Source organism: Aethalodelphis obliquidens, unplaced genomic scaffold (genome assembly GCF_003676395.1).
Source record: "Aethalodelphis obliquidens isolate GAN/ISIS:26980383/991018 unplaced genomic scaffold, ASM367639v1 scaffold21, whole genome shotgun sequence".
Classification (NCBI taxonomy): Eukaryota; Metazoa; Chordata; class Mammalia; order Artiodactyla; family Delphinidae; genus Aethalodelphis; species Aethalodelphis obliquidens.
Genome location: NW_020837965.1, coordinates 15,796,268 through 15,811,920, shown reverse-complemented (window position 1 = coordinate 15,811,920; position 15,653 = coordinate 15,796,268). Strand labels below are relative to the sequence as shown.

The following is a 15,653-nucleotide window of genomic DNA, read 5'->3' as shown; positions in this document are numbered from 1 at the left end:
GCTATATCTTATCCACTCTCATGTCCTTGTGCCTGGCCTGTTAGGTGCTTAATCCTCACTATAACTTAATTTAGACCTTCTGTTTTCTTCAGTGTCACTATGATCCTTGAGTACTTTAACCCCACTCAACTGTATATTCCCAGAGAAGAGGGACCATTGCTTATCCATCTCACAAGCGCACACAATAAGTGCTCAATAAATGTAGAGATGAATTGAGTAAGTAACAACGTCTTGGATTTCACAGGAAACCGTAAAATTTCTCAGATCTAACAGAAAGCCAAAGTCAGCCAACACTTCAGAAGGAAAACCTACTGACAGATGCGTCAAGCATTCTAACTTAACTTTCAGCTGTGATAAAAAGTGGAAGAACTAAGGATTTCGATGAATGCAATAGTTTTTCTGTGTTTGGGGCAGAACCTAAAATTGGTCACTCTAAACCATCACACACTAGAACAGTCAGCTCGAAGTGTGACATGGGGTTTTGGCCCATCTGTTGTGAGATGTGCAGCAATTAATCAATTGCTAACAGAAGTTTAAATATTGAAGTTTGAGCATGATTTTTATAAATTAGAAAGATTCAAGGTGATCCCTGACCAATGATGTCATTTGTTCTCATTTACAATCAAACATGCTATCGCAAGTCAGAACTGAAGGGCTATCGTGTGCTGGGATCCCAGCTGCAGTGAGAGCTCTTCTGCAGGGCATCCCCCTGGCAGGGGACAGGAGAGGGCTGAGACCATCGTGCTGGAGGATATTTACTGTGGGTGTGTGGATGTGTGTACACACGTGAGCACACACACACTTGTAAATGACCACAAGCTCCCTGAGAACTGTATCTTGTCTCCTGCAGCATTTTATTCCTAAGATCTGGGCACAGAGTAGGCTCCCAATACATTTGTGTGAATAAACGAATAGAATCCCCTATCACCATATTACAGATAATCTTCCCCTATCATGAGGCCATTCTAATAGCTAAGCGTCCATGAATGCTTTAAAAATAAATTGAAAGTAGCACTAAATTCTATTATTTGTAGTGCAAGCCGGGCTGACCTGGCTAGAATCTTCCTCTGTCTACAACAGTGGGCTGCAACAGTTATTTTTAATGTCTCTGTCACATCCTTACCTTACTGTGTGCTAGTTAGGGGGCCCTCGTGTGTCGCTTCAGTGTAATGTCACCCTTGGCCTTTGAAAAAAAGGAACGACAGTATTGCTTTCAAACACCCAGCAAATACCACGTGAAATGCTTTGCTTAATTGAGTTGCTTGCCTTCACCTTTGCTTTCAAAGCCCCACTAACCTCCAAGATGTCTCAAAATATCAAGCAAAACTGGCACCTCTGTTAGATTGGACTGTGAGCCTTCCGCTGATAGAAATATATTTAATCAAAACATATTTGAGCTGAAAGACAAGCTGCTCTGGTGAGACCCAGCACTGGGATGAAAAGAAAGCAGTCAGAGGGATCTTTGCTGTGGGCTATAGGCCTGTGTTTTATGACTTTATTCCCTAAGTCATTGCACCATAAACCTATGCATTCAGGAACTGGAAACCCACCCAATTCCCTCCTAGGTCAGAGTAACAGCCCCCTTAAGCCCAGACGTACTGCAGGCGCTGACAGCTTCGAGACTGGTCAGCTGAGAAGGCCAGAACACTGGAACGTGCCCTGGCTGACACACCACAGGCTCCCCGTGGTCAGGTTTGGAAAGATCTTTGATACCCAACAGTTCTGCAGATGGAAGAAGAAAGTGAATTCCACTGGGTCCTGCACTGGCTGGTACTATCTGATTTGAACATGTTGAGTAGTTTATGGTTCTTTCTCCAAGAGCAACTCTAGTCACAGAACCACTGTAAATTGGAGAAGTCCAGGGAGGACACCAGGAATCCGGACTTTACCAACCCAGAATACTTGCTGACTTCTAGTGCATTTTGAGGGGCATAGTTTCAGAGCATGGAATCTTAAATGCTTGGTGTGATTGCTGGAGGAGACTAGGGGGGCATTTAGTCCAACACTGTCATCATACAGATTGCGATTTTGAGTTTATCTTGGTGCAGACCGAGTCACATAACCTAGACAGAAACTCTGTTGCTTGACGACCAACAGCATCCCTACCCCTGGCCGGATATCAGAGTGCTCACGAAGACAGCAAAGATGGATGTATTGGGTTCAATTCATCCCACTAATAATAAAACTGCCGACACGCTGCTTTGGGTGGTCCTGAGACCATCTTTCTGTGAGGGAGGTGACAGGTGCCGGTTGCATTTTTGCAGAAGGCCGGGCTTTGTCTGATTTTGTTTGTTAAGCAGCTGAGTGAGTTCAATTACTCTGAACTCTGACTCTCACCCAAGACCCAATCCCAAGCTCTCATCAGGACCTCTGAGAGCCTCCAAGAGGCCTGGGAAGCTTCCACACTTGGATCTGCTCACTTGCCAGCAGATTGAGTTAATACACTGGGGATCAATGGCTTTCGGCTCAAGTTAACATTTCGAAGGAAGCTATCCCCTGCCCAGATATGCCACTGAACAATAGCCTAGATTAGCGGTTACTATGATTTCAAATTTCAAGGCAAATAGCTCTGCTGACATCCTCCACCACCTGCTTCCCCAACCCCTGGTTCACTTGAAGTTCACAGGGACCAATGGATTAGGCTGGCTATTCTGCCAGGGGCGTCACCTTCAAACCTGAAGGGCACCTGCAAACCCAGCCCTGGTGCTACTGCAGGAATCTGGGTCTTGTCCAGGGCCTTAACCCCCAGGACCGCTGGGAAAGATGAGGACACGTCAGGGGAACTCAGGAACACAGCAAGTTCCCGTCTTCTCAGGCAGCAGTCCACCCGCAGCTGTCAGAATCATGAAAGAGAGTGGACACTGACCTGGGTCGCCAGTGTGAACCGGTTGTCCATATGCTCACCCCCCACGGAGCAACAGGCCTGCACCAGCTGTTCCAGTTTGTCCTTGGGAACGGGCCTCACTGTGACCACCAGAGGGCAGCAAAAGCCAGCAATGGTGGCACAAGGCACCTCTGTCTGCCAAGAAATCAAGTGAAAAAATGTTAAAAAATAGAATCAGCACAGATGAAAGCCCTCAGAACCAAGAGTTCAAAGCAGCTCAGTGAAGGAGGAGGTCCAAGTAGCCATCATAAAAATATAGCTTCTACTTTTTTTTTTTTTTTTTTTTTTTGTGGTACGCGGCCTCTCACTGTTGTGGCCTCTCCCGTTGCAGAGCACAGGCTCCGGACGCGCAGGCTCAGCGGCCATGGCTCACGGGCCCAGCCGCTCCACGGCACGTGGGATCTTCCCGGACCGGGGCACGAACCCGTGTTCCCTGCATCGGCAGGCGGACTCTCAACCACTGCGCCACCAGGGAAGCCCCCTAGCTTCTACTTTTATGTGACATAGAGATGAGGAAGATTGCTGGTAATTATTGGTCTAAAACAGAGAATCTTAATTTTGTACTCACCCTGGACCCCTTTGGAAGTCTGGTGCAGCTACGGACCTGCGTCGAAGTAGTATTTTTAACTGTGAAAAAGGAAATGCATAGGATTACAAAGGAAACCCATTATGCTGCAAATGCAGTTAGCAAATTATGAAAAAACTATGATACGGCGATAGGTTTGCTTCTTCATTAGCAACTCAAGCAAGGAACAAGATGGGAGACCTACCCTTGGAAGTGTGAAGTAGCGATCAACATACGGGATATTTCTGAGGTGTCAGGAAGGACTGTAGTGTGACATGGGCACGTCTGTGACTTCTTTGGGCAGCCACCAAATCAAAGGGGCTGCTGACGTGGTGTCGTTTTTTTCTTTCATTACAATCATAACGGAAGGAAACACTCCATTTCAGTTTGAGGCTATGAAAAAAATGCAAATTTTTTCCCACCCAATTTCATAGACCCTCTGAATTTTCTCCTCAGACCTCAAGGGGCCCGTGAACACAAATGCAGACCTCTAGGAGAATCAGAGGCAGAGGGTCCCCAGGAAGCGGGAGCCTCGAAGGAGGCCCCAGGGTCTCCTCTGCCCCATGAGTCCACAGACCCCACTGAGCCCTGCTCACTCCTCCTGCCTCAGTGGAAGCTGCCCAGGATGACCTGTGTGACTTGCCCTGCTTATGTTGGTTTTTTTCCCCCCGAATGTTTTCTGGTCCCTGTAGTGGGGCTTATGAAAGCTTCAGGCCACGGCCAGGAGGATACACCACTGGGACAGTCTTGGTAGCTGCTTGAAGGACGTGCTGTTAGCACCCTGGCAGTAGCAGGATGAAACCTTGGTGTGCCTGCCAGGTTGATGTCTGCAGAACAGCACTCAGGAGGGAGCACATGCCAGGGACACTCACAAGAGACCGGCAGCACTCCTCAAGGCCAAGGAGCCTCCTTCTGGGGGACTCCCTGCATCCCCTCAAGGCCGCCAACCGAATCCATGATGGCAGCCTGGCCATTTCTCCCAGCAGCCAACGGGCAGAGGCATCGATGTTAAACAGAAAGCTATCTGGTATCCACTGGGATGGTGAGGTGTGGCTAGACCGTGGCTCTGCAGAGCACGTCCTCTGGGCAGCAATGGGCACCTCTGTGCAAAGCATCTTATAATTGGCACACCTCCACTATGGGCATTTTACAGATGGGAACCAGGAGTCCTGGGTTCCAGCCTGGCTTTGGGATTTAGGCAAGTCCCTTTCTCTCTCGAGCCTGAGCTTCTGCATCTAAAATGAAAGGCTGGCCGGGATGAGCCGCGAGGCCCTCCCGGCTCCTACCTGCCACAGACAGCGGTGTGTTCCAGGGCCAGCCCTGCAGGGGCCCAGCCAGCAGCTGCGGTTCTGCAACCCGCCTTCCCAACCGTCAAGAAAACTGCTCAGACACATATTTCACACATGAAAAGCAGCACGCACTGTGGGCAGCCTTGTTTCTCATCAGAGGCAGCCTGGGCCCCTCTGGCAGGAGCCCAAACCAGGCAAGTTTTAATAAACGTCTCAGACCCAAGATGAAATCTCCAATCTGCGTCCTCCGTAAAGAAACCTAGGGCTGGCTGTGGACACTGGCTGCCCATCCATCCAGCAGAGTATGTTCTCAGACTTCACACAACTGTCCAGAAGGGGTCAGGGGAACGAGCGATCTGGTTCTCCACTCCCCCCATCTCCCTACCCCGTGACAAGCAGTGGCTGGAATAAAACCTCAGAAACACTGCAGAAGGCGGCCCCGTGGCGGGCACGTCCTCCGAGAGGCAGCCACTCTGCATTAGTGACCACCAGCGGCCGCCTCTGGCCAAGAACATGACCCAGCTTTCCTGACAGAGACATGACCTAGCAGCTAACAGCCTGGCCAAGGCTCTGCCACAAATCCCTGGGCATTTACCCAGCCAGGCGCGCTCTCCCCTCTGCCAGGGAGCTTTTTCAAAAATCTCACTGAGGTGCCCGAAGTTAAAGGAGCCAGACAAATTCCAGACAAATTCCAAACAGGTTTGGTGTACACAGCACAGTGATCTGCCCGGAAGGGCTTCACTCGCACTCCCAAGGGCATGCTGGGTGCTCACAGAGGTAGGCAGGGGAGAGGCTGGTGGTCCCATTTTCCAGATGAGGAAAAAAAGCCCAGAGAGGTTAACCGCTTGTCCTGGATTGCCCAGCTAGAAAGTGGCCAGAGCTTAGGTCTCTTGCCTCCTGCACCATTGTTCTCCCCACTGCAGGAAAATACAAGATGACCCAACCCACGTTCTCAAGTCATTCTGCCCCTGTGGATTGCGTCCCTACCTTGTATGCACCCTTGTGGCCGTGGCCTGCTGAGTCCCTTCTGGGGAGTCCCCCCTTCTCCCAGGCCCCTTCCAGGGAGAAGCTGCTGCCCAGGAGGAAGGCCATCATGTCCTTCAGCTGCCCCGAGGACTCCTCCAGCGAGGTCAGGCTGCCCGTGCAGGTGCCGAACTCATACTTCCAGAACTGGGACAGCCCATCCTGGAGACACAAGGGAAAGCTCATAGGCCCCAGACTCGGTATGGACTCTGACAATGCATTTTTAAAAAGGACTGGGGAGGGAGAAGAGGACACCTGGGGCTGAAATTTCAGACACCAGCACCAAGGTGGTGAGCACAGTTTTGGGCAGGGGGCCTTGCTGGCATCCTTCAACATCCTTCATCCTTTCCAGACTGGAAACTATCAAATCAGCATGAATATACTGTAGCCCCTGCCTCTACCCTATTATATTTCCTGTAACCTCAACCAGAAACCAGCCAAACCAGCAAGAAAAGGACAATGGTGCCCTCTCTGCCATCGAGGCGAGGCCCGCAGACCAAAGGGACAAGGAAGCTCTCAGTGCTAGCAGTGGAAAGGTCTTTCTCTGCTCTCTTAGAGAAACTCCTCCACAGGGTTGAAAGTCTTCAGTCATAAGCCTATTCTTCATTCACTCCAAAACCATTTTGCTGAGTCGCTCCTCCGTGCCAGGCACAGGCCAGGTGATGGGCTATAGTGATGGAGAGGATAACGGCCAGCCTTTAAGAAGCTTGAAATCCCACACTGGCAGGCGAGGCTCCATTGAAATCAGATGCTAGCAATACAGAGCAGTGAGTGCTAACTGCCTAGATAGAGGAGTGACTCAGAGAAGGGAGAAATCCATTCTCTCCCACAAATGGGGAGAGGCTGGAGCTGGGTCCTAAAGGTTGAATAGGAGTTCACCAGCTGGACAAGGGAGAAAGCACATCCTAGGCAGAGGGAGCGGCATGTGAACAGCATGGAGGCATCAAGGCCTTAAGAGCCGCTGAGAGGGCAGCATGGGAGGGGCTCGCAAAGGAGCTGACCTCGGACCCAGGTGGGGCTCTGAAGGCCCCTCCCACCCCTGGAGTCCACAAATGATAAGAGAAGAATGTTCCTGGGAACTTTTTCTCTGAGGAGATGGTTGGGGATGACTGGACTGTCGGAGGGGGTTAGGTACTGAGCCAGGGCCTGGTCACTACAGGCCTGATATCAAGTAAGGTACAAGCCACAGGAAGGCACCAAAGAACTGTATTTAAAAAAAAATATTTTATTTATGTACGTATGTATGTATTTGGTTGTGCTGGGTCTTAGGAGCTCCTTAGTTGTGGCATGTGGGCTCCTTAGTTGCGGCATGCATGTGGGATCTAGTTCCCTGACGAGGGATTGAACCCGGGCCCCCTGCATTGGGTGCACGAAATCTTAACCACTGCGCCACCAGTGAAGTCCCTACACCAAAGAACTTTAAATGAGGGAGTCACGTGATCAGATGTAGAAAAAGTCACTCCAGGGGGAGAGAAGATGGGGATGGGTTGGGAGAATAGGAGAGGGAAAGAGTGGGACAAGGAGAACAGTTAAGACGTCACAGGATTTTCGGAGAGAGATGTGAGCCTGAGCTAGGGCAGGAGAAATGTGGGCTCCCCAAGTGCTACTATGGAAGCAGAATCAGTAGGGCCATTTATTCCATATGTTGTATTTTAAAAGTCTGGGAGGGCTTCCCTGGTGGCGCAGTGGTTGAGAGTCTGCCTGCCGATGCAGGGGACACGGGTTCGTGACCCGGTCCGGGAGGATCCCACATGCCGCGGAGCGGCTGGGCCTGTGAGCCGTGGCCGCTGAGCCTGCGCGTCCGGAGCCTGTGCTCCGCAACGGGAGAGGCCACAGCAGTGAGAGGCCCGCGTACCGCAAAAAAAAAAAAAAAAAAAAAAAAAAGTCTGGGAGAACATTCATGACAGTATTAACAATGTCTGTCTCTGGATTTAATTGCAGGTGGTTTTATATCCTTCTTAATCCTGTGGAGTCAGGTTTCTAGCTTGGGCAATGAAGTGGACGGATGGCAGTGCCACCTGTCCAGGGCTGGACTTTCTTGGTAGTCCCAAAGATTTTTCCCAGGGCAGAGGCAGGGGCAGGGGACAGGGGTAGGAGTGGACATGCGAAGACGGCAGCCCCTTCCAAAGCAACAGTCATGAGTGAGGCTCCATGCCAGGCACCATGGGGTCCCCCAGGCTGGACAGAGAGGTTCCTGGTGACAGACACACCTGGCTGCAGCATCTGGCCACTCCCAAGCTTTAACCCCGAAAACTCAGGTTTTTTACCTGGTACCTGGGACAGCACCCAGGGCAGGCAACGTCCACTTGCCTGGCTCACTTTGGCCCAGCAGCGGCAGAGGGCCACTGTTGACTTGGCAGAACTTTTCAAAGGCCGGAGCAAGGGACCTGGGCAGGGCCACCACACTGGCTGGCTGGAGCCCTGGGTTTGGTGAGAGAAGGGAAGAATGCAGTCAGTTCCTTCTTGTAGAGGCTTTTTAACTTTTTGTTGAAGCGTAACATACACACAGAAAAACGCACGTACGTGTACAGCTTGATAACTTTCACAAAATGAACGCATCCATGGAACCGGCATCCTGGTCAAGACACAGAGTGTTACCAGCATCCCAGGACCCCCTATGCCCCTCCTGGTCATCATCCTCCACACGCCCCCCACAGGGATAGCCACTGCCCTGACTTCTAACACCACAGATTCCTTTTGCCTGTCCTTCGTACATGTTCTTCCTAGAACGGAATCATACGGTATGTGTCTTTTGAGTCTACCTTCCTTCACTCACCAATAGTGGGTTCATTCTCATTGCTCTGTGGTATACTCATTACTACAATGCATCTACCTAAAACTATTGCTGATGGATATTTGAATCGCTTCCGGTGTCAGGTTATTACAAATGGTGCCTCCGTGAACCCTTTAGTACATGCATTTTGGGCACACGTGTGCACGGTTCTGTTTGGCACATACCTACGGTTGTAGGAAATATAATTGCTCAGCTTTAGTAGATGCGGCTGAGCAGGTTCCAAAGTGGTTGTGATATTGACCAGGGCTCTTGGCCTTCCCCAATCAATAGAAATTGATAAGAGGTCAATCAAGAAATTCTGGGTTTGGTGATTGGCCCCTTTATTGGGGCCCCTGCGGCCGCAGGAGGGAACGACAATAAGTAACAGGTTCCCTTGCTCGCTTCCCGACGCAGGGTAAGCTGGTTCCTTACATGGGGTGAGGGTAGGGGTGTGTCTAGGGTCTGGGCCGGAGCTGTGGCTTAGGTGTTTTGCCCACCCTTTTGGTGGCGTTGAGTGCAGGGGTCATGCACAGTACCCTGCTTTTGCTCCTGACTCCCTGTTTTTGCTCCCAGCTCTTGAGAAGTGGCAGTTGGGTTTTTCGGTCTTTTTGTTATCTTTTGTCCAGAATTTGCCCCAACTGCGCATGCACACAGTTATTTTTAGTCTTCGCATTTTGTAGCTCGAGGGGACGTTCGTCCAGGTGCAAGCGTTGCAGCACTGCAGCAAACGGTCCCAGGTCCCAGCCGATCCCAGTTGTACCGATTTATACTCCCACCAGGGGGCGCGTGAGTTCCTGGTTGCTTCATACCCGCTTCAACGCTTGGTGTTGCCTCTGCCTTTTTCATCCCAGCCTTTCCAGTGGCATCGAACTGTGGTTTTGATTTGCATTCCCCTGATGAGTAATGCAGATGAGTGCCTTTTTGTATGCTTTATTGGCCATTTGGGTGTCCTTTTTGGGCAAGAGACCGTTCACTTCTTTTGTCTAGGCAGGTTCTTAACTGGGCAGGCTCAGAATCCTCGACTCTCCTCCAAAGAGAGAGTCTTACTGGAGTTTTAGAGGAAGACCCCCACGTGCACGCCACAGTCTCCCCCGGGGGCAACCAGCCCACCTCTGGAATGGGAAGTCCTTTGGCTTTGGAGGCAAACAAACCCGAGTTTGAATCCTGATTCTGCCTCTGGCCAGTGCTGTGACCCAGGGCTTGGTTTTCCCATGGATAAGATGGCAGTAATCATACCTACCTCAAAGAGAACTCCTTGAGTCCTTTCCTGTGTGTAAATTACCTAACACACCGGTATTCGGGAAGTAGGGGTTGGAGTTACATTCATTCAGTGAATCTTGTATAGACATTTAAAATTATGGTACAGAAGAAATATTTAAAGATATTAGAAGATATTTGGGATGTACCATTAAAGGAACATTAATAGGTAACAAAACATTATGTTCAGCATATTCTCCTTTTTAAAGGAGATGAGAGAAAGAACTAGAAGGAAACACATCTTCATGTTAATCACGGCTATCTCCACTGACAAGATGGTAGGTGATTTTAATGTTCTCCTTTGTGCTTCCCTCAATATTCTAGAATTTATGCAATAAATAGGTATCTGGAGGAAAACTGTAACTGGAGGAAAAACAAACAAGAAAAGTTATGTTTCAAAAAAAAGGACTATTTCCTTAAAAAAAAAGATCATCCCGAAGAAAAATATACTCTTTTGGAGAAATAACCGTGGTGACAAATCTCCTAAATGCCAGGTATGCTCTATCAGCAAGTGGACATTTCTTTTCTGCAATAATATCTGTCAGCTAATATTTTCTGAGTGCTTATTATGTACCAGGATCTCTGTGCTAAGTAATTTACATGTGTAATCAACCATCTGTATTTTATACAAGAGGAGAGTAAGGCTCAGAGAGATAGAGTGACTTTCCCAGGGTTACACAGCTGGTATGTGGCACAGCCAGGATTCAAGCCTCAGACAGATGACCCCTGTGTCCCTCTGAGGTCACCACTGGGCTGCGGGCACGGGCCTCCCCGGGATGGGTCCACCATCACCTCCAGCATCTTCCTCCTTGGGCATGGGGTAGTGAAGCAGATGTGACCCTCTGCAGGGAAAGTCTGGGACTGGCTCCTGCTCTAACTGCCTGGAACTCATTACCTCAAACCCTACAGAGCCTGCCAATGCTACAGACTTTGCAAAGGAGGTCAAACTGAACACCCCCCGCTGCCGAAAGCTCAAGGAAGCTGGCTGCACGGCTCAAGCAAGCCCAGCGTGCTCCAAAAATAATCTGGAGTGAGGGAAGGGAATTCAGCCAGCCTAGAGGCCGCCCATCCCCTCCCCACACCTTTCTTACCTCCGAAGCCTGTTTCAAGAGCAAACTGGATTAATACCATAAATCACGAGGTATTACGTGCACAAAGCTTCTCTGTTTCCTTTTTAATTAAATGTACTTCAGAAGGCACTGTGTTTCGGTTTTGCTCATCTCTACTGCTGGTCATAGAAAGTCCCCGCGTCGTCCCCATTAGTAACAGGACCTGGAATAGAAGGCTCCGTTGTGCCTTTTTGGAGGGACGGTGGACACACGAGCTGGGGCTACTTTATGGTCTGCTGTCTCGGGCTCCACCTAAGGTCACGACAGCTTTTTCTTTGTGGCGAGAAATGAAGTGTGTCCTCTGAGTCCTTTTACCCAAAAATCAATGTTTTCATTTTTTTAAAAAATACTTAATAACAAGAGAAACAAAAAAGAAGAAGCAGCAGCAGAAGCCTTTTAATGTTCCTAATCTGATCTAAAGCCCTGGAAGACGTAGTCCCAAGCTGGAGAGCGCCAGCTGTTCCACAAAATGGACTGCTTTCCTTGTGGAGAATCCACGACAGACAGCAGCTAACGTGGGTCCCGCATCTTATGTACATCAGCTCTGTGGGGAAGATTCCGTGGTTACTTTCAGTAATAGATGAGGCTCAGAGAGGTCACACAGTCTGCCCACGGCAACAGCCAGTAAGGAGCCACCTGCGCCCTTGGCCCCCCAAGGTTCTAGTGAGCAGGGTCGACCTGGTTGAGCTAGGGCTTGCTGGTCCATCATGTGTACAAAGGGTTGTGGTCCACTGTTCCTTGCTGACTCTGTAAAGCACACTTCCCGGTATTCACATCATTAGGAGCCCCCTCCGCCTTGACGCTGGCCTGGGCCACATGACTTGCTGTGCTAACGGGACATTAGGAGGTGTGATGCAAGCAGAGGCTTGATATGTGCTTGTGCATTAGGGCTTGTCCTCTTGGAATATCTCCCACGGAGGCCTGAGCTACTCCGTAAAGAAGTTTGGCTTCCACTGCTAGAGGGGCTTCCTAGAGAGAGAAATGAGAGGCTAGTCCCAGTGGTTCCAGCCATCCCAGTGGACACTCCAGACATGTGAGGAAGAAGCCATCTTGGTTGTCTAGCCCAGTGGACACCCGTGGAGCCCAGCCTCAGGGCAGAATTATGGTTTAAACCACTAAGTTTGGGGTCGTTTGTTAGGCAAGACTAGATAATTGTTGGCCCACAAATAGCGACAGAGGCCGGACGTGTCCATAAACAAGGAAAATTGTCCTGCTTTAGTATTTTAATCTGTGTTGCTGGTGACTCCACCAGAACCAGAAAAGTCTTTCCCGTTGTGAAATTTTGCTGGGATCCAGGTCAGTGACAATTTGGATATCTGTTTTCTCTTGCAGGACCTTTTAGAGTCTTGGGCGTCACTCCCGGGATGTAGTAGGGAGATGGGTGCCACCGGTCCAAGGAGGGAGACTTGGTCTGAATCAAAAGCAGATTAAAATGCGGCGTAACATGGGGGCACTTTTCCCAGAAGGGAAAACCTTTCCATCACCGGAGGTCGTTGGTGGTTCTGCCTATGGAGCTGTGGGGACCAAGCAGAGCTGGTTGGTGATAGCCTTCACACCTGAGTCTGGTCCAAGGTGCCCGCTCCTTCTGGGAAGTTAATTAGTGACCAGCGAGAATCTCCTTCTGCTCTGACTTTCCGTCTCCCGTGCAGAAGCTAGGCGTCTCAGGAGTTCCTGGGCCCTACGTGGCTGGTATTTCCAGGGAATATTTGTTTAACATCTTAGCACCACTCACCCCTAGCCATGCTGGACATGTTTCTGAGGTTTGGTTTCTTCTGTAGAATCAAACTCCTCACAGCAGAGGGAAGGCGGGACTTCAGGGGGAGTGGGAAGGTCATCCCTGGATGGGCCACAGAGGATCCGGGTTATGGGACAGGGAGGGACAGATGAGAAAGCACAGCTCCCTGGAAGGCAGCAGATGCAGCATGAGGACTGCCTCCCGACCTGCCCAGGGCTGCTCCTGGCCCTGTCCTGGGGTGGTTGTTATTTGGAGCAAGTTCTCGCCCAGCCCCATCCCCTTCATGTCTCAGTTTCTAATGAGAAATTCCTGACACTTAAAGATGCTCTTTCTCTGGCCTGGAATGTCCTCCCTGCCTCCCTCCCAGAAGGCCTTTCCATTCCTCAGAACTGGTTCAGAATCTTCTACCTCCAAGATGTATCCAACAGGCTCGTGCTGGCTGGGGCTGAGCTGCCTTGCCCCCAAAGCATTCTTTGAGCCACTGATTTGGGCCTGGAGTTGCAGTCAGCCTGATGTTCTACTTGACCCTGAACCCCCTTTCTCTCTCCCAGAGAGACCCCGAGTGCCTAGAGGGTAAGTCCATAACTTAGGGCTCTTCCTCAGCCCCCAGAGCACTTATCACAGCCTAAGCACGTAGCACACACCAAACCTACTTACGAGTAAGTGAAGAAACGAATGCATACCACGTGAGCTCACAAAGGAATTAATAGGCTAGATTTTCTGTCTACATATGACTTCTGTTATTTAGATTTAGGACCTAGAAGGTAGAGATTTTATGTTTTCTTCTTTATATCCCCTCCTCTCACCACTACTATAGGCACAGTGTCTTATACTGTGATTTTTGGTGAATGAATAAAAACTGTAAATTTTAAAATATAGAGATAGTCTCAAAGCTCTAGGAAAATATGCTCAAAAAGTAATCCTATAAATTGACTTCTTATACTCTAGAAAGAGAGGCATCAACATGTCAGCAAAATCTAGGGCTAGATAGCCACGTTGTGTTGGCCTCCGAGGCACAGCCCATGTCCTCCTCATCTAAATATACCACGTGCCTAGCATAGTGCCTGACATGAAAGTGGGAGTTCATACGTGTCTGTTGAATGACTGACTGCAGGCTGGTTGAAAGCAGGATTCAAGGGCAGTGTCCACAGCGAAGGTTCTGGACAAGCCTGATTTTCCACAGTTCTTTCTATCTACAGAGACGAGCCCAATGGAATTCCAAATCACCAATGTGTGTTTTCAACTCTCATCTCCCAGACAGAAGATCATGTAAACCTCATGGCTATTTTCATGAAGAATTTGAGATTGTATAAAATCTCTAACACAAAAAATATAAAGATACTGTCCTGGAAGGGGTAGAGATACATTTGAAACTGACTGCAGGTGCTTTCATAGCTGCAGGAACAAAGGGCCGTGGAGGCACAGAGGAGAGGACAGTCGGTTCCCATGGGCTGGGGTAGGGGTGCCGGGAGGGTCAGGTGAGATTGGATTCCATACCCCAGCTGAAGATACTGAGGCTTAAAGCAGCTGCTTTGGCAGGTCAAGCCTGTGCTTGCCTGCCAGACTGAGCAAGCCCCCGCTGGGCCTGGCAAGCCTGTCCTTTTAGCCCAGCATCCAAGGTACCAGCTAACGTCCTGGATGTCTGTGGCTCCCTTGAGGTTTGTGGAGGGCTTAGCACCTCAGCCAGGCATTCAGCAAAGTTTGAAGAGAGAACCACTCCATAACCATGTGGGTCAGTGGCCAGAGCCCTCTGATAACTGACCTCACTTCACATCCGGAGGAGAGAGTGGAGTTTACCCCGAACCCGACGAAATGCGACACCCCACAGGTATCTGTGGGCCCTCGCTCCCCATTATTGCTCTATAAGGCAGCAGATGCAAGCTGGGTGCTGTTTTGCAAATAAATTGTAGCCAGAAGACCCAAATCTGAGGGTAATTGCCTTTTCTTTCCTTTATTTATTGTTTTAATATAAATGTAAGTGGATCTAGGTAATTCCTATAATAATGTTACTTCCCTAGCCTGGAGATAGATGAGTGTAGGTAGAAATCCTGCCCTGTGCAGTGCATGCGGGGAGCGTGCCAGGCACTTAATGTCACTGGCTGTGCACGCTGGGAGGGAAAGAAGGTCGAGGACCCCCACTCAACAGGGTCGTTCCCTTGAAGGCAGGGGCCAAACAGAGCGTGAAGTACATGTTCATTGGCTCCTGCCAAAGAAATGCCCTCAGTAACCAACCAGAGCAAGTCAGTCATAAAATAAATGATAGGGAGAGCACTGTGGGCCAGGCACTGTGCTGGGCCCTTCACCCTCATTCGTTTACAACCACTGGCTCCCCACCACTGCCCCACAAAGAAGACATTCCCACTATAGGCAAGGAAACTGGGGCTCAGGGAAGTCAAAGGAGTTCCATAAATAGGAAGTAGCAGAGCCCAAATTCAAAAGCAAGTCTAAGTTCATGCTTGCTTGATCAATACCTATTTATCTATGGATATTTTCTATGTATCTATGTATCCATCCAACCTTACATCCATCCACCCACCCATCCATCATCTATCCTGTGGTGCTAATAGGAATCACATCCTCAGGAACATCAGAGGCCTTGTCCCTTTCCCCGCAAGGTGATTCTGGGGCCAGGGTTCAAACATGTTTCTTTGTGGACTGATCCCTGGACTCAGGCTTCTCAGGACCTCCGTGAACTCACTGCTGAGTGGCCCAGGTGTTGCGTTGTCCTGCTAGGTCTTACTCTAGAAGTAAGGTCAGATGGGATCCAGTCAGTAAGACTTGGTCAGACTCCAAGAAGCCACCTTTCTGCTGTGAGGTCTCTCTTTTCTCCTTAGAGAATAACAAACTATCAAACCCACAAATATCATTCCCCAGTATCGAATATGCCAGAGAGGAGGACCCATGGCCAATCAATTCCTTAGCAGGATCTGAAACACCCAAAGCCTCAGTGTAAACATATCTTATCTGTGCCTGTCACAGATGACTGAAATTCTACCATTAGAAAGTCATTCCTCTGCT

General features: G+C 49.7%; 1 protein-coding gene across 1 annotated transcript in view; it reads right to left on the bottom strand.

Moving 5' to 3' along the window:
• DGLUCY (D-glutamate cyclase) overlaps positions 1 to 12,735 on the bottom strand; it is a 47,156-nt gene extending 34,421 nt beyond the window's left edge. The window contains exons 1-6 of the mRNA XM_027120865.1: positions 12,633 to 12,735; positions 8,029 to 8,182; positions 7,924 to 7,939; positions 5,737 to 5,908; positions 2,905 to 3,015; positions 1,600 to 1,722 (exon numbers count right to left, since the gene is read on the bottom strand). Coding sequence (XP_026976666.1) covers positions 1,600 to 1,722; positions 2,905 to 3,015; positions 5,737 to 5,908; positions 7,924 to 7,939; positions 8,029 to 8,182; positions 12,633 to 12,735 — 679 coding nt within the window. The remainder of the gene's footprint in view (positions 1 to 1,599; positions 1,723 to 2,904; positions 3,016 to 5,736; positions 5,909 to 7,923; positions 7,940 to 8,028; positions 8,183 to 12,632) is intronic.
• Between the last annotated feature and the right edge of the window lie 2,918 nt (positions 12,736 to 15,653).